The 25,415-nt window shown below is 42.8% G+C and overlaps 1 protein-coding gene across 8 annotated transcripts in view; it reads right to left on the bottom strand.

The window, feature by feature from the left end:
* Positions 1–25,415, bottom strand: part of nav1a (neuron navigator 1a) — a 154,944-nt gene that overhangs the window by 114,784 nt on the left and 14,745 nt on the right. For all 8 annotated transcript variants that reach the window (XM_080444380.1, XM_080444383.1, XM_080444385.1 and 5 more), the window contains exon 4: positions 19,462–19,589. In XM_080444380.1, the coding sequence (XP_080300506.1) occupies positions 19,462–19,589 (128 nt within the window). The remainder of the gene's footprint in view (positions 1–19,461; positions 19,590–25,415) is intronic.

Genomic DNA, 25,415 nt, shown 5'->3' with positions numbered 1-25,415 from the left:
CACCCCTCTGTGGAGGCTGGCTATAGTGGGTTAGTGGAGTAGCGGTATACAGCGGTCCTCCTCCTCCTCCTCACTGGTAATCCATGGATCTGCAGTCCTGTGTCCAGCCATTTCAATCCACGCGTCTCTCTCTCTCTCTCCCTCTCTCTCTCTGTGTTTCTGTCTGCCTATGGCTTCTCGCCTCCCTGTCGCACTGACGACAGTAAGCACAGCCACAATACAGCGCTGGCCAGCCTGTATTGTATTGTATTGCCTCTTGTCCCTCTCTCTCTCTCTCCTCTCCCTCTGTTGGTCTACTCTCTCCTGCCTGCCAGGCAAGCAGCCGCTGAATGACAGGAGGAACAGACACAGCAGCAACACTCTCTCTCTCTCTCTCTCTCTCTCTCCACCCCCTCCCTCTACCTCTGCCTTGCTTGCTCACTCATTTGCTTGCTCGCTCGCTCGCTCGCTCTCTCCCCCCCCCCCTCTGGCTCATTCACCCTCCTCCTTCCTTCCCGTTCTATACCTCCCTCCTCTTTTCTTTTCTTCTGTCATTCTCCCTCTCTCCTCCCACTGGCTGATTCAACCAACTGACTCCTCTCTCACACACGCACGCACACTCACACACACACACACACACACACACACGCGGGTGCTGCTGTGGCCGTCCACCACCAGTGGGTCTGTCTGAGCCATGAGGGGCTCGGCAATGATTTACTGACCTTTTGTATGAACTCATCTCCCTCTCTGTTCCTGTTCTCTTCCTTCGTTAAACCTCTCCTCCGCTTCTCTCTCTTCTTTTTTGCCTCATCCCTCTCTCTTTCTGTTTGTCGCTATTCTTTCTCATTGTCCTGCCGCCGAACCACGCACGTGCAGAGGAAGATAGAAAGAAACAAACATACATACATACAAACATACATACATGCATACACATACATACTGTACATGCATACATACATACATACATACATACATACATACATACATACATACATACATACATACATACATACATACATACATACATACATACATACATACATAGTAAGCATACATACATTCAGTACATACATAATTGAGTGGTTTTAGCTCAGCTGCATATGACTCGGATTAAGCCGGGTGCCAATAATCCTAAGAGGCTAAGGCAGTGGTCCGGGGACCTCCAGGGGTCCTTGAGGGGCTTCCAGGGGGTCCACAATTCTTAATAGTTATGAACCAAATGGACCCTTACAGGTCTATAACACATAGAGCGTATAGACTACAAATGGGGTCCATTTGGTTTCATTTGTACGCTCTCAGACTTATGGGGGTTTATGGCCTAGTACATACCAAACTGGGGTGCTTGAAATTACAAAGTTTGAGAACCACTGGGCTATGGAGCTCTCGCGACACACACACACACACACACACGCGCGCGCGCACACAGTCTTTGACACTCTGGGTTAATTACCCAATTCATCCATTCACTCTCAGTCCTTGTGAAGTGTGCTAATCACGTGAAGCCCACCCATGATAAGAATGCTTGTGCTTTCTCAGAATAATGCCCGTAACTGCTAGGCCGGCTTAAGTGAGAAGAATGGGGCACACACGTGTTCGCTCGCACACACACACACACACACACACACACACACACACACACACACACACACACACACACACACACACACACACACACACACACACACACACACACACACACACACACACACACACACACACACACACACACACACACACACACACACACACACTCTTATCAGCCCCTGACATACAGTTCATACATACAAAATGCTGGGCCAATCATTAATTAGACTTCAATTAGTGGTCAACAGACCTCAGCTGATCATCACACTCCACTAACATCACATTACCTCTCCTTCTGTCTATGTCTGTCTGTCTCTGCTTCGTCCTGCCTCCCTGTCCCTCCTTCTCTGCCCCATCTGTGTGTGTGTGTGTCTCTCTCTCTATGTGTCTCTCTCTGTCTCTCTCTCTCTGTCTCCCATCCCCCTCTGGTTATCACAGATGCACAGGCCATTAGGCATACAGGGAATATTCATCACAATCCCAGCACGGCCCATACTGTACCTGGGTGATTAGTGCACCAGGCACCAGGGGAGCATGTGTGTGCGCGCGTGTGTGTGTTTGTGCGTGTGTGTGAGTGTGTCAGATTGATGAGACAGGCCATCCAGGGCTTGGTTAGCATGGTGACGTTGGACCACGTCACCCTCACGTCGCTGCACATCCCATCTCCATCAACACGCTAGAGTACACTGTGACTCCTCTCATCCTTTCTATTTCTCTCTCTCTGTCCTTTAACCAGATGAACCAAATGAACCCTAGCGTCAAGATTCTGGGGGGCGAACACTCGGTGAAATGAGCAAATCCACGAGCTCACAATGTGCCGCGTTGTGCTGCGTTGTGAGCTTGTCGATCGACTATTTTTCAGCTAAGATGTTTGGTGGAGGGGTAGATAGACCCCTGGGGGGCTCCGGTCAACTGGGGGTTTAAGTGGTTAACCCCTTCTGGTCTTCTGCCTTAACCACATGAACCCTAGCTTCCAGAGTAGGTGAACATAATATTGGCGTGAGCGAGAGACCGAGAGAGAGAGAGAGAGAGAGAGAGAGAGAGAGAGAGAGAGAGAGAGAGAGAGAGAGAGAGAGAGAGAGAGAAGAGAGATGGAGAAAGAGCAGAGGTGGACAGTAACTAAGTACATTTACTTACCTAGTACTGTACCTAATGTACTTAAAGAGGTGGTGCCATGTTTTTGCACTTTTTCTGTTTTTTTGTCTATGAGGTTGATAGAACTTCATTAAGCCCCCCGGTGGTGTTTTTATGGTGTTTTATGTCTTCTCTGACTATTTGGAGTTTCTTCCTGGAGGCTGAAACCTTGAGGGTCAAACGTGCCAATAGAGAAACAGCACTTTAGTGACATCACAAAGCCCACAACCTCCCCCTCATTATCATAACACAACAGGTGTGGGCATGAGGAGGAGGAGGGACTAGGACAGGTGGGTGGTGCTAAGGTGGTGGAGGAGGTGCTAAGGTGAGAACCAGGTATACTTAATGCACTGGTGGGTGTGTCTACATAAAAACAACATTTTAACACTTACTGTACACTTTTTTTTGTTGAAAAAAATCCTTACATAATAATAATACCTTATGATCAGGTTTTAGGGTTGAAAAATATCATGGCACTCCATCTTTAAGTACATTTTTGAGTGTTTGTTTTCCGTTTTTGTTTCTTGCAAGCTGATGACTTTCACTCTACCGCTACATTTTAAATAGAAATATTGTACTTTTGACTTCACTACATTTTAACGAAGGAACTCTTGGCACCGAAACGTACAAAAAATATATCATGAATTAACCACTTCACGCCTTGTGACTGAGTTTGTAGATCAGCTATTTTCAATAGTGTCAATTTCTGACAATAAACTTCGTAATTTGTACTTTTGAGTACTTGAGTATTTACTTTGTTCACTACTGATACAGAGACAATGAGTATGACTTCATCATTACCCCTCTGGTCTCTCCTCCATTAGAGACGTACAAGTTAATGACAGTGCAGAAGATTAACTTTGAAACTTCTGAGTCCATCAGCCCCTCACTGCATGACGATCGATAAAGCTCTTTGGAGTTGGGTCTGTTTGTGTGAATATGTATAATGTGTACAGAGTGTACAGACGGATCATATCTGTTGATGTATTCACTCAGCGAGACATTAGCACACTTTAGCATCTCTTTAGAAGATGGGCGGGGAAGCCTGCAAGCTACACCGTAAAATCCTCAGTGTCATTTCATTTGGTTACATTTGTACACTCTCTGAGTCAAATTTGAGGCATAAGTATGTAACTTTGCCCTGTGTTTACATAACAAAACAAAATATATATTTTTACCCATGCATTTCCCTCTATAGAGCGTCGCAGTTCCCGCCCACTTCCTGTTTTTTTTGGTGAAAAAAACTCAATGCATTTTTCCATTGACATTTCCAAAAATATTTATATCTATTAATTTAAGCCTCGAATCAAGCCATCACGAGATGACATGAATCATGACCATAAAACGTTTTTTTTCTGTGATTTTTTTTAATTTTATATTTAATTATATGATATACTATATTTAATAAATACCCTTTGTTTTGCCGTTTTCAACAAAAAAAAAATCACAGAATCAAACGTTTATGGTCATGATTCATGTCATGTCATGATGGCTTGATTCGAGGCTTAAATTAATAGATATAAATATTTTTGGAAATGTCAATGGAAAAATGCATTGAGTTTTTTCTTCCGGCACCAAAAAAAACAGGAAGTGGGCGGGAACTGCGACGCTCTATACAAGCAGCCATCAGCCACTGGAGTAGTGTGGTGGTGTTTACCTGCAGAAACTGCTGTTTGTTTTGATAGCCCAATTACTTCCCCGTCTACCAAAACAAACAGCTTGTAGATCAGCTATTTCCTTTCTTTTCTGAAAATATTTGAAAATGTATGAAGATCTTTCAACATGGAAACGATTATGACGATTATGCAAAAACTATTGCGATTATCTCAAATAATTGCGATTAGGCGGTAATTAAATAATTGTGAAAAGGCCGCCCAGGTTCAAATCCCGGGCATGCAGGACACGAAACTTGCGGACTGCAGTTTTAACACTTGTGTATGATGTTATCAGGAGAACCAGTATTCAGGCCTGTGGGCTGGTTGCCCATCTTCTGTTACATTTGCATAAATCAGTTGAAAACTGAACCGGAGCTAAAACAAGCAATGTCCTGTTTGCTCGCATTCCACACTCAAACATTACAGCCATACTTCAAAAAAACGCACCATTTTTCAACAGTATACCCCAAACCGGCGCCACTTGAGCATAAAAACACTAACTGATACACACTGCATGTGTGTGTGTGTGTGTGTGTGTGTGTGTGTGTGTGTGTGCGTGCGTGCGTGCGTGCGTGCGTGCGTGCGTGCGTGCGTGCGTGCGTGCGTGCGTGCGTGCGTGCGTGCGTGCGTGCGTGCGTGCGTGCGTGTGTGCGTGCGTGCGTGCGTGCGTGCGTACATGTGTATAAATGTGAATACATGCTTGCACACACCTTTGGGTAAATGTGACTCTTGCTTCACTGCCATCTAGGTGTGTGTGCGTGTGTGTGCGCGTGCGTGTGTGTGCGTGTGTGTGTGTGCACGTGCGTGCGTGCGCGCGTGCGTGCGTGCGTGTTACTATACTTCTGAGGACCGAACACCCCCACAAGTATAGTAGAATTTGAGAAATAGACACTGTGATGACCAAAAAAAAAAGTTTTATGGTTATAACAGATTTGGGGAGTTTAGACTTATACAAATAGGAAAAGATCCAGGTTGGGGTTATATCTTGTCGGCTATTTGGCTATTCTCAATGCTGTCCTAAAATATTTATGTCCCCACAAGTATGGTAATACAAACCTGTGTGCGTGCGTGTGTGTGCGCCAGCTTTCTCTGCTGCCAAGCTTCTGTGTTACACTCGCACACACACACACACACACACACACACACACACACACACACACACACACACAGGCTGTTTTATTGTCTTAATGGCCGGAGTCATTCATTAGCAAGCAAGCTATGGCTTTCATAAAGGGCCAACAGTTGTAGGTGGGTATCGCACACGCGGGCGCCAGCGCTGTGTGGTGACAGTTATAGGGGCTCCGTGGGGCCAGTAGCGGCCCAGTAAGGGGTGTAATTTAAGGCTAATAGGTGCCGTACGTCACACCCTATACCTCCCTGATGAGGGATTAAGGTCTCTCAATGGTGACTGCAGCACCGTGCAACAAGGCGGGTTCTGTCAGCCACACAGATGCACATGCAGGGGGAAAAAAGACACACAAAAGTCAATGCTCTGGAAGGCACGTACGTACATAAACAACTCGCACGCACACACAGACACACAGAGGGACACACAGACAGATGCACAGGTAAAGCACACACACAGTAAAATCCCCACTGTTAATTTAAAAGCGGGGTCTGGGTAAGTGATATTTTTGGGTTAAAACAGAAAGTGTTTTGTTAAAAGGTCAAAGCTCTATATTCTGTAATCATAGCTCTTTTTTATCATGGCTATAGAGTGTTTGTTCAGTAACAGGGGGTCTCCCTGTCTCTCCAGCTCGTTAATACACATTTATTTTCAGGTGGGTTGCCAATTACATTTATCAGCTTCAGTTTTAGTGTTCCAGTTCCATTTTTGCTTGGTAATTTCTTTGTGTTCCTTTTTCACTTGTTTAATCTGTATCCTGTCTGAGTTCTCTCTCCTGATTGGATAAAATTGTTATCCCGACCTGAAAATGCATTTTCTGTTTTCTAAAGAGCTGGAGAGACAGGGAGACTCCTGTTACTGAACAAACAACTCTATAGCACCCTATCACAATATAGAGCTAATTAACACTTATTTTAACAAAGGAAAATCACGTTAACTTTTAACTCTGAGAAATGTAACCAAATGGACCCTTGCAGGTCTGTTTGGTTACATTTGTACACTCTCACAGTTACAAATGGGTGAATTGAAAGCTGAGGAGTTTGCTGTGCACCTTGGTAGTCTACACACAGCTGCTTGTTTGTCCCAGTACTCGCCTAACTGGCTCCAAAGTCTAATCAGCAGTGATGTAAAGTAACTAAGTAGCTTACTATAATTAAGTACAATTTTGAGGTATTTTTACTTTGCTGGAGTATTTCCAATTTTCAATACTTTTACTTCTACTCCACTACATCTCAAATGCAAATATTGCACTTTTACTCCACTATAATAATTTGAAAACTTTAAAGTACTACAGTAGTAGTTACTACTGTAGTACTTTGTACTTACAAAACATACATTAAAAACCGATTAACCACCGATCTACAAGCTCACAGACGTGTTGTGAGCTTGTAGATCTGCTATTTTCAAAAGATTTGTATACATTTTAGACACAATTATGATAACTTGTGTTGTGAAAGGGGACATTCTGCATGAGCACTTTTACTTTTAGTACTTTAAGTATATGTTGATGCCAATACTTTTGTACTTTTAAACAAGTACATTTTAAATACCAGACTTTTACTAGTAACTGAGTATTTCTAGATTGTGGTATTGATACTTTTATTTAAGTAAAAAAAAGTCTGTACTTTTTCCACCACTGTTGGTAGTTTACATACAGCTGCTTGTTTGTTCCGGTACTCGCCTAACTGGCTCCAACGTCTAATCAGGTTAATATATATGGCTGACGTGGGCACATATTCTGTCTCTCAGCCAGGCCCCCCCCCACACACACACACACACACACACACACACACACACACACACACACACACACACACACACACACACACACACACACACACACACACACACACACACACACACACACACACACACACACACACACACACACACACACACACACACACGTGTCTTACTGACTAACTAAACTAACTAACCAAAATTTCATTAGAAAACGAATGTTTCCTATTGTTGAAAAAGGGAAAATTGAAAGAACTGGGGATATTATTGTATGTGCAAAGAAAATAATGGACCAAGTGTAACAATAAGGACTTCCAGACAGAGATGGGAATTATGATAACTATAGAAGGACAGACAAATGTGAACTGAATGCAAAGCACTGAAATGTATAATGTTTTTCCCCCTGTAATGACAAACTGTGAACACCAAAAAGAAAAGAAAAGACATTTTTCCAAATCCAAATCCTCTTACCTAACCCTAACCCTTAACCTTAAGTGTCTAAGCTTAATCCCATCCCCAACCTAAATCTTTTCACGACTGTAAATCATCGGCGTCACGGGGACCAGAACAATGTCCCCCGCAAAGGTGAATTGTTGCTGGTTTTACTATCCTCCAGGGGACTTTCCCCAAAAAGATAATAAAAGACCACACACACACACAACAATATGGGAACCCATTCGGTTAAAAATAATTTGAGCGATAACACACACACACACACACACACACACACACACACACACACACACACACACACACACACACACACACACACACACACACACACACACACACACACACACACACACACACACACACACACACACACACACACACACACACAGAGCATGCTGAGTGACTGACCCATATCATTCGGCTTGGCATCAGCTAACCTGGTGAACGTATGATAAGTGCCAGTACCTGATATTAGTTTACACATTCATCACACTATAGAGAGAGAGAGAGAGAGAGAGAGAGAGAGAGAGAGAGAGAGAGAGAGAGAGAGAGAGAGAGAGAATTTACAACAATTTAGCAGATGTTCTTATGCATAGCAACTTAAAAAAAAAATAAAGTGAGAGTGAGAGTGAGAGTGAGAGTGAGAGTGAGAGAGAGACACTGAGGTGGAGATATGAGAGAGAGAGAGAGAGAGAGAGAGAGAGAGAGAGAGAGAGAGCGTGTTAACTTTGCATGTGTGTATATTTGCTCTTCTAAACTGTTTAGAACAGATAAGGCAGTATGTCTCCGCACAGCAGTCATGTGAGTTAGCCAGTGAGACACACACACACACACACACACACACACACACACACACACATTATAAATACATGTTTACAAGGTTACACGGGGTCCGAGGCAGTGAAAGGAAAAGTACTGAGAGAGAAGAGAGAGGCACAGTGTTGCTGTAGATGTAACTAATCTCATCACAGAGAAGAGAGACTCCAACTTTAGAAGGAACGCTTCCCCTTTTCTCTGCTGTGAACAGATGGCGTGTGTTCTCACTTCTTTCTCTCTCGCTGTCTGTCTCTCTCTTTCTCCCACTCGGTGCACACTTCAACCTTTTTGCTATGCATTTCTCATTTTGGTGCTATTACTGCATTGGTTCTCCACCTGGTGGGCAACCAGCCTGTGAGGTGCATTGCAAGTGGGCCCCCAAGTAATTGGCAAAACACGACGATTTTAATGGTAATATAACAATGCCCGGACCACTGGCGTAGTGGTCCGGGCACCTATAGGCTACAATGTAGCCTGACAGCTCGTCACGGGTTCGAGACTTTGCTGCGTGTCACTCAACCATATCTTTCTCTCCCGCCGTTTCCTGTCTATCTACTTCACTATCAATAAAGGCATAAAAAGCCCAAAAATAAATCTTTAAAATATATATAACATGAACATAAAACAACATGGAACAACATATTTTAACTCATTCACTGCCACTGACGTAAAAAACGTAATTTGTCCCGTTTACCAATCCTGCCACTGACGTAAAAAACGTAATTTTTTTTTTTTGAAAAAAAATAAAAAAAATTTTTTTTTGTTTTTTTTTGTTTTTTTTTCAAATTTGACCCAAAGACCAAGGAGATATGATTGTTTAAAGATCTACACTCCCATCCACTTCCTTGTTAACTTAAAACTTAAAAATTCTGTATCTCGGCTCCTGAGTACTTTTTTTTTAAAATGAAAAATCTCTGGCAGTGGGCAAACGCGGCCAGCAATAATTGTGGCAGTGAATGAGTTAAGATGGGGGTAAGATGACATGAAAAGGTTTGAGAATCACTGATATTATAGCAACATAAGTTTTTAAAAAAAACTGTTAATAGGCCTACTGTTATTACTTAAAAATCCTGTATCTCGGCTCCTGTGTGTTTTTATTTTTTTTGTGATGTTTTTTTGCCGAAACATGCTATTTTTAACGGCGTATAACAAGCGAATGGGAGGTCGCGATGACATTTTTTTTTTTTTGCGGAAGCACCGTGAAACCCTCCATGATTAGCAACCATCAGGGGATCGATCATACTGGAGATAAATATTCTGTGACTACTTGAAAAGGTAAGAAAATCGAAAAATCTCTGGCAGTCTGGGCCTTACTTATAGTTGTATATACTCGGGCAGTTTGTAGAACCCTCAGAAACAAAGATGTGAGTTACAAATGTTCGCTTTAAAAAATATACGTAGTCAAAGATTTGCACAATGTTCAAGCTTATTTAAAAACAAACTAGCTTGTATATCTGCTTTTTTTGAATAGCCCAAAGTATAAAAGAATGGTTAAAGTGGTTAAAATCTAAAATGACAGATGCTTTCCCGGTCTTAATGGGTTAAGTGGTCAGATGGGTGGGCCAGCGAATGGTGGTTCTCGTCCCAGAAAAGGTGGAGAACCACTGGTCTATTGTATCGTGATAATTACAGGGTGATGGTACGTGACAGAAGAAGGAGGGACGAAATGAGGAGAAACGGAATGGAAGCAGAAACAGAGCAGAAACCACACTGTTGGAGAATACTGAGAGTGTTCAAATGGACCCGAGTCATTGTCCTCAAAAACATGACTTGGGTCATTCATCGTTACTAAGAAGGTGACGAATTATGGATAAATGAACAAGTGAGGATTTTGACTGTGTCGAGAGAAAAAACAAGGGATGCTGGCCGAGGAGGAGGAGGAGGAGGAGGAGGAGGAGGAGGAGGAAACCATTCAATCCGGGGAACGCATAGTGTGTCATTTAATTTTTTTATAGCTATAACCATTATTTTATACTTTGGGCTATTCAAAAATAGCAGATCTACAAGCTCATAGCATTAATTTGTGCAAATCATAGAATATATAGTATGTTTTTTAAAACATTTTGTACTCAAATCTTTGCTTCTGGGATTCTACAAATGTCTAAATCTTAACAGTTTAAAAAAAAAAAGAACTTATGTTGCTATAATATCAGTGGTTCTCAAACTTGTCAAGGACCAACCGAAATGATATGTATTTGGGCGTGGACCCCCCCCCCCCCCACCATCTCAAAATATTTTGTTCCAGGGACCCCTATGCAGAAGCAAAGATTTGAGTTAAAAATGTATATATATATTCAAAGATTTGCACACATTTTCACGATTCTTTAAAAAAAAATAGCAGATCTACAAGCTCATAGCGCGGTACTCTGTGCCACGGTATGAGCTCGTAGATCTGCTATTTTTGAATAGCCAAAGGAATCTTAAAATGACACAGATTGAATGGGATAACAGAGGAAGGCTCCCCAGTCAGACGTGAGCCAGGAGGGCCACATAACAGAGGAAGCCTGTAAGACAGAGAGAGGATATCCTGCCAGCCTGCTCCAACCGCCCGCCGCCGCTACTACTGTTAGCCTGTGTCCGCTAGCACGCTAAACAGGAACACGCGGGGAAGAATACCACACCGTCACACACACACACACACACACACACACACACACACACACACACACACACACACACACACACACACACACACACACACACACACACACACACACACACACACACACACACACACACACACACACACACACACACACACAGGTGCTGGACCAAGACAATAACATGACTACTAGAGGTCAGCTCGTAACGCTGAGACCGTAATACTGACACATATAGCTGTCTTGGTTGAGTCAAATGGGAGTCTGTGTGTGTGTGTGTGTGTGTGTGTGTGTGTGTGTGTGTGTGTGTGTGTGTGTGTGTGTGTGTGTGTGTGTGTGTGTGTGTGTGTGTGTGTGTGTGTGTGTGTGTGTGTGTGTTTGTGTGTGTGTGTGTGTTGGAAGCAGTGTGAGTGAGTAAGTAGAGTTGCAACTATTGAATATTTTCTTAAGCGATTATTCTATCAATTACTTTTTCAATTAATCGAATAATTGTGTAATAAGTGTGTTTTTTATATCGACACATTAATGCGAACAAAATACTAATAGAATTTTAATTGATTATTCAAATTATTAGTTTAGTCATACACTGGTGAGGTGATCTACAACGCGATGTGAGGCGACGTGACACGTTTAATACTTTTACTATATTTTGTCATATTTGACACAAAAAAGGGGGGGGGGGTGGGGGTGCCCGGATCGTTGGCCTAGCGGGTCGCGGGTTCGAGTCCCGTTCCCGACGACCTTTGCTGAGTGACTCTCCCCGTCTCTCTCTCCCTCTTTCCTGTCAATCTTCAATGAAAAACTAGCAATAAAGACAGAAAAAGCCAAAACAAACAAAATCTTAAAAAGGGGGGAATGAGAGGAATGTGAGAGAGAGAGAGAAAGAGAGAGAAAGAGAGAGAGAGAGGCATGCCTCTATGGATGGCCTGCATGACCTAGGCTGATGTGTGGACTATGACTCAGTAGCCGGAGCATTGAGGCGACGTCTCTACTAAATGTTATCCATGACAATAACATGAGTGACTCACACACTCTGACTACAACTTCCGGAGGCCTAACTTGTTAATCCTACAAAAACACCATTCTCTCCCAGGGAAGAGAGTCATGCACATACTTATGATTCACTCATAATGTACAGTACACACACACACACACGCACGCACGCAAGGACACACGCACGCACGCGCGCACAGCCTCTAAACTCAGTGCTTTCAAATGAAAAAATACAACAGCAGTTCAGAGTTATTTACATGTGTAAAGACTGTTCGTTGAATGTGTGTGTGTGAGTGTGTGTGTGTGAAGGGTTGGGTTCATACCAACCGTGTGTGTGTGTGGGGGGGGGGGGGGGGGGGGAGTTGCTCTTTGCGGACACTGCCTCAGAGATGCCTCCAGCGTGTTGACATTCTCAGCACACCTCCCAGGGGTATCCCACAATGCCACGGTGCGGAGGCTGGTTGCCTGGTTACCGCGTGGTATGGGTGTAGACGAGTTCATGAACAGTGTGAATGTGTGTGTGTGTGTGTGTTGTTGTGTATTACGTGTATGTGTGAGTGTGTATTTATGTGTTGTGTATTATAGTATGTGTAGGTGTGTATGTGTGAGTGCGTATTTATGTGAGATTGTGTAGGTAGGTAGAGAGGAATTTGCAGCGTTTGCAATGAGAATTTTTTTTAAAGAATGAAAAAAGAAAATATCTGGCACAGAGAAAGTGTGGGGATGTTTCTATGTATGTGTGTATGCATGGGAATGCATATGTGGGTGCACGTGCACGTGTACGTGTGTGTGTGTGTGTGTGTGTGTGTGTGTGTGTGTGTGTGTGTGTGTGTGTGTGTGTGTGTGTGTGTGTGTGTGTGTGTGTGTGTGTGTGCACGTGCAATGTGAAGACATCCTGGAATGCATGCATCAAATATCTATGGACTGTGTGCGCTTATATGTGGGACGGCTCAATTCTTCATGGGTTATTAATTTGACCGCAGGATGCTTTTGTGACAGACTTCCCAGATGTTTGTGCGTGTGTGCGTGTGTTGTGTGTGTGTGTGTGCGTGTATGCATGCGTGGGTCTGACAGCATCACACATGACTGGTCCTATTATCCGGTTCCCTGAGTAGGGAGTTCAGTGGGGTCAAAGACCCTAACCCTAACTCTACTGTTACAGTATGAACCCAACCATCCCAAGACCCCCAGGATCGCGGAGGATTACTGAAGCAAGACCTGTCCTGGTGGCCAAATCTTGTATTGCAATAAAGCAGGGGTCTTCAACGTTTCTTTTCCAGACCAAGGACCCCCTAGCTGAGAGAAAGACGAAGCAGGGACCCCCCCACACTACATATTGTATAAAATTGTGTTGCAGCTTCATAGATTTCACAGATAGCTTCATAGACTTGGATTCATGTTGATGTTGATGTTCTCAGACGTTTAACCATGCACGTAAAACAGTCAATACTGAGTAAACTGGACCTGTCACTCTGTACTTGGTCTGCTCTTTTTCCCCCTCTACACCAAATGTCTTTGCCGAAAATAGCAGATCTACAAGCTCACAACGCCTCGCAGCGCGAGGCGTTGTGAGCTTGTAGATCTGCTATTTTTGGCTGAAATTCTCCTCAGAATAGGGATGCTTGGGTTCAAGTGGTTAATGTAAAAAATTTACCCTATCACACAAAGATTCATCCTTTTTTTATATACAACTCTATGATCCATCCTCAGTCCCTTAATTGAATGTCTGCAGCCCTTACTGATGGTCTCTCACACTGTCCAAGTGTCCATGGGGATGTGAACGAAAGAGGGTATCATTTACAATTTAGGCATTTAGCAGACGCTCTTAATCCAGAGTGATTTACAGTAAGCAAAGAAAACATGAGGTAATACATCAAATGCATAGAAATAGTAATCTATAGGATCATAGGTAAACCAAGAACCTATCATCAGTCTAAACAGTATAATATAAAAAAATATCTATAATCTGTACATTATAACTATACACACTATAGGATGCCAGGTCTACAAATGAACCTGGTATCTGTCTACATAACATGCTATCTAAATGACATTTTAGCCTTTACATAAGCCTGCAAGGTCGTCGAGGCTAGGGCAAGTGCTACGGAAAGTATAGAAGGAGAAGTGCGTAGAAGAAGAAGAAGAAGTAGAAGAAGAAGAAGAAAAAGGAGGAGGAGGAGGAGGAGGAGGAGGAGGTGGTTCTGTCTCACTGCATTGTAATATCAGTCCTTGATGGTTCAGTGCGCAAAAGTATTGAGTGGGGTGTGTGTGTTTGTGTGTGTCTGTGTGTGTGTGTGCGTGTGTTTGTGTGTGTGCGTGCGTTTAAAAGTGTTAATAGCTAACTACCTGTGAGGCTTGGTGAGCTTAGATCGACTATTTTTGAAAAAAATAAAAAAAAATCTTGAATACTTACATACACCACCAGTCTATTATGGAGGTCCCTCACTGGGAGAAAATCTTTCAGATGGGGGTCCACAGCCAAATACAAATTAATTTTGGCGTCCTTGGCATGAAAATATTTGTTCTAAAAAAAACACTCAATCCTCTCCAACACCAAGTCTCTCTGATTAGATTGACCAAAGGAGATTATGTTGAACAGGGGGTTACCAAAATGATATTCACCAGGCTGTACAAGACTATTAAAGGAATGGTTCGTTTCAAGTGTAACAATTAGCCTACACACCGATTTCACACCTTGAAAAGTGGGAGGTTAAGACCACAGCTTGCCTCGTATGTGATGGAAGCTTATCAAAATTAGCATAACAACATGTGTGGATCTGTGCATCTGTGTGATCACAACATACTGTACAGTGTGTGTGTGTGTGTGTGTGTGTGTGTGTGTGTGTGTGTGTGTGTGTGTGTGTGTGTGTGTGTGTGTGTGTGTGTGTGTGTGTGTGTGTGTGTGTGTGTGTGTGTGTGTGTGTGTCATCTGACATACATTGAGTGCATCCATAGGGAGTATCGCCCTATACTCTATACTGCAGATGAAAGATGATCCCCAAATACAATCACACCCATCTTTCAAACAACATCTGTGTACTGTCAACCATGCACGTACACGTGTGCGTGTGTGTGTGCGCGTGCATACACACACAAACACAGGCGCACACACACACACACACACGCACACACACACACACCTCTCCAGAGAGCATGCACAGGTCAGGAGGTCTGTGGTCTAATTGAAAGAACACATGGTGCCCCAGTCAAGTTGAACGTTCAGGTCTTCATCAGGAGGCTCAGAGACGGGAGAGCTGATGATGATAAATGCCACAATTCAGCCCATATGAATATAAAACACATGGGGATCATTTAATCTGGGCCCTGATGGCTTTGTTATCCCCGTCACTCCAGAAAGAAACATAACCGAATCAACACACAATACATTTCATTCAACTCTTCTGTATTGTTGTGTGTAGTCACATTAGTGGCGTTTGGCGGGGGGTGGAGGATACGGGGGCTGATATGTTTTAACCCATTAAGACCCGAGGCCGATTCTACGAAATGTCTTCTAAATCGAAACTTTTTCAAGTTCAAGGACCCCCAAAATTATATGTATTTAGCCGCGGACCCCCATCTCAAAATATTTTGTTCCAGGGACCCCCAGAAGCAAAGATTTGAGTTACAAATGTTCGCTTTGAGAATATACATATTCAAAGATGTGCAAACATTTTCGAGATTAAAAAAAAAATAGCAGATCTACAAGCTCATAGTAGATCTATGCGCTATGAGCTTGTATATCTGCTATTTTTGAATAGCCAAATAAATAAAAAAAATGACACAGATGCGTTCCCGGTCTTAATGGGTTAAATAAGATCATATCGACCTTCGGTGACACTTTTTCTTTTCATCTCTCGCTAAATCTATCAGCGTCCCTTTTCCGGCCCGGGGTCTCCGTTTCGTTTCACTAAACCCAGTGACCTTCCCGTGTTCACATTCCCCCCCCCCCTGTTGCATCTCGCCTCCCCTCCCCTTCCCTCCCATCAGCTAGCTGCTTCCTGCCTGTACTCCCTTCCTCCCCCGTTACGTGAATTACAGTTATTACAGTGTCAGCCCACCCTCCGTGTCAGAAGCACAGCTTATAAGAGGGAACCCGTTAACCCATTAAGACCGGGAACACATGTCTGTGTAAACCACTTAAAACATTATTTCATACTTTGAGCTATTCAAAAATAGGAGATCTACAAGCTCATAGAGCGGCACCGAGTGCCGCGCTATGAGCTTGTAGATCTGCTATTTTTTTTTAAATGCTGAAAATGTGTGCAAATCTTTGAATATATATATTTTACGTACATTTTTGAACATTTGTAACTCAAATCTTTGCTTCTGGGGGTCCCTGGAACAAAATATTTTGAGATGGGGGTCCGCGGCCAAATACATATCATTTTAGGAGGTCCTTGACATGAAAAAGTTTGAGAACCACTGATATTATAGCAACATAAGGTTGTTCGAAAAACTGTTAGGGTTTAGAAGACATTTGTAGAATCCCCCAGAAGCTAAGATTTGAATTTGAATGTTCGCTTAACAAAAAAACATATTCAAAGATTTGCCAAAAAAATCATGATTTTTTAAAATAATTGCAGATCTACAAGCTCATAGCGCGGCACTCGGTGCTGCGCTATGAGCTTGTAGATCTGCTAAAAATGTGATTCTTTCCCGGTCTAACTGGGTTAAGACACTTCGGCTCTGTTCCTCAACGCCTGCTAGGGACCAATTAACGAGGACCACAACCGCAGGCCTCGGCTGAGCCACACCGCCTTCAAAGGGAGCTGGGGTTTGGTCCCTGCCACGGGGCTGGTCCCATCCCCCACACCACGGCCCAGCTGGGTGACACACAACTAGACCGTTCTATTCTAGTGACTGGTCCAATAAAGTGATGGGAAGGTCCAGAATAAACACGGAGAAATACAGACAATTAACGAGACTAACACATATACATGTGCAGTGGGCGAGGTTACGCGGGTTTACAAGCAAGCACGCACACACACACACACACTATACTAACTAACACTACATTAACTACAATATTGATTGTAGATCTGCCATTTTTTATAATGTCAAATCTTGTCTTATGGGGTTCCCATGGCACAAACATACAATTAGAACAGAACAGAATATAATGATAACAGAAAAATTCAATATGGGATCATAGCATTTATTTAACATGGTACTATAACCTCGTGATATCTCGCAGTGTGTGCTTTTGTATCCTGGTCAAAGTGGTCATATTGTACAGTACAGTATATGTGCCCCTAGGGGGGGCCGGTTGACATAAAAGCACAGTATAAGGAGCTGAACACTTCACTTCAGAGTGAGTTGAGGTGATGATCTCCCTCATCAAACACAATGATCCATAAAGCCACCAATAAAGCCATATCCCTGTATCCCGTCCATATCTATACTGTATAGTCAAGACCAGTGAACAGTGCGATGCGTGACTATGTGTGGGTTAGGATCACACCACTGGTCTGCAGGCATGTGGGGAGTGGGTTAAGGGTTTCAGATCACTGAAGTTTGTTATGATGATGATGGGAGGAAGAAGAATGAAGGAATTCTTACCACCCACCCCACACACACGCACACACACGCACACACACACACACACACACACACACACACACACACACACACACACACACACACACAGTCTCACATGCACAGTGGTGGAAGAAGTACTCAGATATTTTACTTAAGTACAAGTAGCAATACCACAATAAAGAAATACTCTGTTACAAGTAAAAGGCCTGCGTTCAAAATGTTACTTGAGTAAAAGTACACAAGGATTGGGATAAAAATATACTTAAAGTACCAAAAGTAAAAGCAGTAGATTAGAATGTTTGAAAATAGCTTCTAAGCTCACAACGCGTTGCATCGCGACACGTTGAGAGATCGGTTATTTTCAAATAGCCTAGGTATAAAATAGGGCTAAAGTGGTTAATTAATGTATGTTTTATAATGTAATGATTTATATCTGCAAAGTAACTAAAGTTTTTAAATAATTGTAGTGGAGTAAAAGTACAACGTTTGCCTCTGAGATGTAGTGGAGTAGAAGTAAAAGTATAGACAATTGGAAATACTCACAGTAAAGTAAAAGTACCTCAAAATTGTACTTAAGTACAGTACTTGAGTAAATGTACTTAGTTAATTTCCACCACTGCACATGCACAAGCACAAATACACAAATACACAAACACACACACACACGCACGCACGCACGCACGCACGCACGCACGCACGCACGCACGCACGCACGCACGCACGCACGCACGCACGCACGCACGCACGCACGCACGCACGCACGCACGCACGCACGCACGCACGCACGCACGCACGCACGCACGCACGCACGCACGCACGCACGCACGCACGCACGCACGCACGCACGCACGCACGCACGCACGCACGCACGCACATCGCACGCACATCGCACGCACACAGTCACACAATTAGGCCAAGTGCCTCCACACACACAGGACAGGACTGAATGGGAGAGCGTGACAGACACACACTTGGACAGAGTCAGGTCTTGCTTATAGACGGTGGCTGACTCCATTGAACGAGGAGGCCATGGGCCAGCCTGCCAGCGGCTGGCATGTCTTGTCTCATGCCATCTATTGAACACTGGGAGCACTGGGAATGAATGGCTGCATGCTGGACGTGTGCCCTGTACCTGCCACTATTGTAGGCCTCCATGGCTCCATCAGCCTCACACACTATCTGAATGGACACAACTAGACTACTATACAGCTAATAATATGACTGGGACTACCCCAGGGAGAGAGAGAGAGAGGATAGAGAGAGAGGATAGAGAGAGAGAGAGAGAGAGAGAGAGACTTAACCACTTAAAGAACCACTATAGAATCCACATCATGGGGAAAACGTGCACAGAAAATACCAGATATTTAATGTAGAGAAAACAGAAAGGTTACTAGTATAGAGACACGTTTTCAATGCATTATGTGTATAACCATACAGTAAGTACATCAACATATAACTCGTCTCTTTCAGCTGGAAACCTCATGTCCAAAACTGTTACTTTTCAAAATAAAAATAAAAAAATAAATGCAAAAGTAGCAGATCGACAAGCTCAAAACGCGCCGCGTTCGAGCTTGTGGATCTGCTACTTTTGATGCTTTTGTGTGACGCTGTAGTATAATCAAGTAGGGCGTTAATTTACACAAAAAAAAAATAGAATATGGAGTTAAGAGGTTTCTGCCTTACAGCAACGAAATGTAATCGAGCAGTGGGTGGATGTACATTTGGGAATGCACGTATACAGTATCTGTGTGTGTCTGTGTGTCTGTGTGTCTGTGTGTGTGTGTGTGTGTGTGTGTGTGTGTGTGTGCGTGTGCGTGTGAGTGCGCCCGTGTGTGTGTCTAACCTGGTATCAGGTCGTCACAGCAGACCTCTATGGACCCAGAAGAACAGTCACTGAGCTCGTCCACTGAGAAGTCACTGTCCTGAACCTGGAGCCTGTCCACCATGACGCTCACACTGCTGTCACATGACCTACACACACACACAAACAGGGTTGTATCACTTGTGAGTACATCAACATTTTAAGACAAGAATCCAAAATAGTCGATAGCTCACAACGCGTCGCACTGCGACGAGTTGCGAGTATAAAATAGGGGGAAACTCAAACCCCCCCCAACCCCTAAACCTGACCTCTAAATGCCTATTCCTAACCCTAAACCCAACCTGAATATTTTCTTAATTGTAATCATGAAGCTAAAAATCATAATTAATAATAATAATAATAATAACATTCATATAGTGCTTTCCTAAGTTACAAAGTGCGACACAAAATCACACAAAATAAAATGACAAAAGGGAACATAAAAAGGGAACACAAAAATGTGCTTGAAAAAAGGTAACATAATAGGAAAGGGACAAATAGGACGTCTGGGCCTCACAAGTGTAGTAATACACACTTCACTATGTTATCAACTCAATACATTGGGCAAGGCAAGTTTAACTGTTTACAGTGGCTCATTTCATATACAAAGTGTTTTACATATGGCATGAAAAGACATTTAAAGACATAAAAGGCATTTAAAAGCATAATAAAATAGAGAAATTAAAAGGCATAATAAAAAAACTAATCAATACAATAAATAAATATCATGGTGTAATTATGGTTGTATGTCAGGGGTATCGTAATATGAAAGAGCATTTCATATTCAGAATGCATAGTGAGAGTGATTTATACTTCATTGTACGACGGTGTTACATGCTGAAAATTGCAGATCTACACGCTCACAGCGTATTGCATGGCGGCGTGTTGTGTGCTTGTAGATCTTCTATTTTCGTCTATGTCTGCTATTTGAGTATTGGGTATGCGGTTAGAACACAGACGGAGACTCTTCTCCCTCCTGGCTCCCACGCCAAAAGCTAATGCTGCATTCAGATTGCATCAGGTAGATGCATAGTGCATGGCATAGTACAGTGCCAATTCAGCTGTCTGCTCTCTTTGAAATGCTTTTTTTTAATTTATTTTATTTTATTGACAGCAAGCTCCTTTTCTAGTTTATTTGGCTCTGATTTGTGCCATTAGAGAATATATAATATATATATATATGACATACTGTATTGTGAAAGACGCGAGAGAGAGCACTTTCTATGGATTAACTGCAGACGCGACCAACGATATTACGTCATCAGAGCAGTTTTCCTGTAGTCTACAGTATGTCAATTCACAACTGGAGGCAGTTAACATTTTTTGGGGGGTTTAACAATGCACCACATTCAACTGGGGAAACGCTTTTTTCCTGCATTAAAGATGTTTTCATTTGCTTGAACTTGCCACTGGAGCGTTTAAAGGGATTTTGTTTTGATGGTGCTGCTAATATGTCAGGGTGCATCTCAGTTGTGCAAGCAAAACTCAAAGAGCAGTGCTTAGATGCACTGTATGTGCACTGCAGTAATAATTTTTTGGATTTAGTGTTACAAGAAGTGGCGAGGGAAGTTCGTATTGTTGCAGACATGTTAAACTTTGTTCAGGGCGTCTCAGTGGTGATAGTAGAGTCATCGAAGCACAAGTCGCTGTTCCAGTCATTGTTTGGTGGTGATGAGGTGGTCTGCAACTTGTTGTCATTATGCCCCACAAGATGGGCCGTACGCACACAAGCCATTTCACGCGTCTGTACCTCATATGCAACCTTGTTGGAGACACTGAAAATATTGGAGCAGGATAAAACAGTCAGAGGAGATGCTCGCTGAAACATTGCAGGTTTATACAGACAAGCTACAAAAGCCAGAACATACTTTGGACTTTTGCGCTGCAAGGCTCTTTTAGCGCCATGTGAAGCTGTAGCCCCGTCTTTACAGAGTGAGAAGGCGAGCGCTAAGGGAACACAGGAGATTGTGACTGCGTCACAGGGGCGCATGCATGCACTGAGAAAGGATAGAGTTGTTCAGGAGATGTATTCCAAAGTGACCGCTTGTGCAAAAAGCAACAATCTGCAAATGCCCCTTCCTCCACGAACCATCAGAACACCTGCCCGTCTTAGGGACAGAGAGGAGACAGAGGACATAGTGACAGATGTGGGGGGAAGCAGTGGAGATGTGAGTACTATGAGGCCTTAGATCTTGTGACAACCGAGCTAGATTGTCATTTTGACCAAGAGGGAATGCAAGCTGCAAACTCTTATCGATGCTGCAAATGGAGTCTATACAAGCATTAAATGAGGATGTTGCGGCAAAGCTCCCCGATCAAATTGACAGAGACCGTCTCCATACGCAGCTCACATTGCTGGGTGACCTCTCCAAGAAAGAAAGACTCAAGACAGCTCAAGATGTAGCTGGATTCGTCGGAAGATTACATCCTCTAACAACATCATCACTCAAAGAGGTGGATAAGTTGATACAACTCTGTCTCTGTCTACCTGTCTCTGCTGCTTCCTCTGAGAGGACGTTCTCCACTCTGCGCCGCCTAAAGACTTGGCTGAGGACAGTGACATCCTTGATACAACTGACATTCAGCCACTGATGATCATCGACAACACACCAGAAAGGAAATCTACCTTTGGAGTCTTCAAATAGGTAAGACATGCATTATATTAGCCTATTAATTATTGTTTATTGCTGATGCTGCCGCCGTTCAGAGCGGCAGGCCTGTTCTATTAGTGTTGTGAAAACGGGGTGTTTGTAACTGAGGCTTAGTGGACCTTTTTGTGTTAAAATGTGTGCGTGTGTGTCACTGACCGTCTAGCTGCTGATTTGCATAATACACAGGCTCTTTAATTTCCAATACAAGTAACTGTAAAATCCAACGCACTGTTGGTGAAATAGAACACTGTCTTTGTAGTACAGTATGTATGTGTGCGTGTGTACGTGTTGCGCTGCGTGGCAAATAAACAAACTATGCAGCGTGCTTGTGCACTGTCTGCAGCTCATTGTTACGCCGTTGTGTGAAAAATCAAAATTAAAAAATCGCACGCACCCCCAGCACAGCCCCCCTTGCTATACATTACTTCCCACGCTTATGGCCTAGGTGTTCCTGCACAGTCTGACGTGATATACATCTTCTCCTTAAACTCCACCAGCAGATGATATATTTATGTATTCACGTATATATATAGTATAAGACTATTGCTTCAGAATTGGATTTTAAATGGTGGAATTCAGCTCCACGGCACTTCCTGGAAAATGTGCTTGATGGATATTTTCTTATCACCCTATGAGATTCAGATTAATGTCACATAGATAACTAGAAAATGTGCTCCTCGGAGCACAAGTCTCCGCCAGCAGACTATAGCAATTATATTATCATAGCAATAACTAATGAGATACAGTAGAGTAAAAGATATATACTGTAGTTAAATAAAAAGGTGTATGTTAAAGAAATATTTATTTAAAAAAAAATGATTTAAAAATCATATTTTGTCTTCTAATGTTTAAAAATATGTTTTGAACAGTTTCAGCAGTTGATTGGTGTGTTTGATCAGCTTTGGCCTTCTGCGCCTTTGTTTGACCAATGTTAGGTGTTCTCAGAGGGACACACACACGCACGGACGGGTGATTTGGACTAGAAGATACTGTTCCAATCAAGACTGATTGATCCTGTCTTACCTCGCTTCAAAAACGTAAACGTTTTTTTGAAGTGACACCTATTTATAGAATTGTATTTCGTCATGCATTCCTCTAGCCAATCAAAGGCATTGGTGTCAACATATTAATACGTATTAAGATTTCGGTCTTGTTGTGGGATCAATTCAACTCTAGTCCTCTTCTGTGTTACTGTTGTAGATGAGTATGCTTTCTTAGCTTTGGCCTTCTGCGCCTTTGCTTGACCAATGTCAGGTGTTCTCAAAGGGACACACACACGCACGGACGGGTGATTTGGACTAGAAGATACTGTTCCAATCAAGACTGATTGATCCTGTCTTACCTCGCTTCAAAAACGTAAACGGCTTTTTGAAGTGACACACCTTTTTATTATAGGATTGTATTTCGTCATGCGTCCCTCTAGCCAATCAGAGACATTGATGTCAACATATTGACACGTATTAAGAGTTCGGCTTTGTTGTGGGATCATTTCAACTCTAGTCCTCTTCTACGTTACAATTGTAGATGAGTATGCTTTCTTAGCTTTGGCCTTCTGCGCCTTTGCTTGACCAATGTTAGGTGTTCTCAGAGGGAAACACACACGCACAGACGGGTGACTTGGACTTACTGAAGGTACTGTTCCAATCAAGTCTGATTGATCCTGTTTTACCTCACTTCAAAAAGTAGAGGCTTTTTGAAGTGACACACCTATTTATAGAATTTTATTTCGTCACGCGTCCCTCTAGCCAATCAGAGGCATTGGTGTCAACAAATTGACACGTGTCACGTGGAGCTTGCCCAATGTTAGCTTGGCTAACAATGTTTGCTCACACAAAGCGAAAACATATTCTCCACCTTCGGCGGAGACAATAAGAAGACTCATACAGGCAGCCATTGTGTAAAATTAATTAGATCACATTTATTCCAGAGAGCGGACGAAGGTTGACGGTCCCAGATGAGGCTAAGTGGCTCTCCCCCTCTAAACAGTCAATGCAAGGAGTTTATAACAGGACCCTTTATCTCATGGGTAACCCATAGCAACATAAACAATGGCATCATAAGTAAGTTTAGACACAGATGAGTTCCGGGGCGCATGTGGACTCCTTCCATTGGTCGAGAGGGAAGATGAGGATGAAGAGGATGAAGAGTAACTGGAATGTAAGTGGGGACCCAAGTTGGGTCCCCAGCAGCTTGCATGCAGCATGCTAGCTCTGCCATGGTTCTGTCAATCGTTTTTGTGTGCTATTGGTAGCCAAGCTGGTAAATATGACATTACGTCATATATTGTTTTTAGATGCTAGTTACTATGCCGACATACAGTATGCTGTTCAATTGTTCTCGTGTTTTTTCTTTTCTTTTTCTTTGATCTGTTTTTTCTTCACCACCAAGGTTGTTAAGGAATGCTATTTAGATCCCAGTAGCATATCGTTTGGACAGATGCTATGTTCATTGTTTAGGGACAGCATTGTTCTCTCTGCACTTATGTGACTATTTACCTTGTTGTTTGTTGACTACTAGAGTTCATGCCTAAGGGCAATTTATGTTTGGAGCGACAAGTGTGGAGCGTGTCTAATACAATGGTAGTTCTCAAAGTGGGGTCCGGGGACCCCCAGGGGTCCTTGGAAGGGTTCCAGGGGGTCCCCAGCTAAGTTAACATATAGCATCACAATCATTTTAACCACTTTATCCATTTATATGGTGGCAATTAAAAAATAGTTTACAATTTACAATTTTGACTCTTATCCAGAGTGACTTAAAAGTGCAAGATGGGTCTAAATATCTATCGGGCAGAAACCTTGCTTGTATCTCCATATTTCAACTTTTTATGCTTTTTTTCATAAATGAATGCCCTGCTTCATCATACAAGAGTGTTGCACAAAAGTAGTGCAAATAGTAGATCTACAAGCTCACAACGCGTCATATCGTGATGCGTTGTGAGCTTGCCTTGTAGATCGGCTATTTTAAAATGTTTTTCAAAGAATTATGAAAAAGGAATGGTTTTGGAAATACAGTAGGTTTCCACTCGACAGCAACTATATCACAATTACTGTGTATTATTAGAATATTATGATTCAATGTCACAATCCATTTAGACAAAATAAACATGGCATTACTGCCACTGATTTCATTCAATTAAAACAACATTAAGTCTGCACTGTGTTTACTTCTAATGATTTGATTTGTGCTCTCTCACTATGCCATCCCCTCATAAGAAAGAGAGAGAATGTGTATGTGTGTGTGTATGCGCGTGCATGTGCATCTATGTGTGTGTGTGTGTGTGTGTGT

The sequence above is a fragment of the Gymnoscopelus braueri genome (assembly GCF_963280865.1).
Source record: "Gymnoscopelus braueri genome assembly, chromosome: 12".
NCBI classification, from domain to species: Eukaryota; Metazoa; Chordata; class Actinopteri; order Myctophiformes; family Myctophidae; genus Gymnoscopelus; species Gymnoscopelus braueri.
This window is presented reverse-complemented; position numbering and strand designations above follow the sequence as displayed.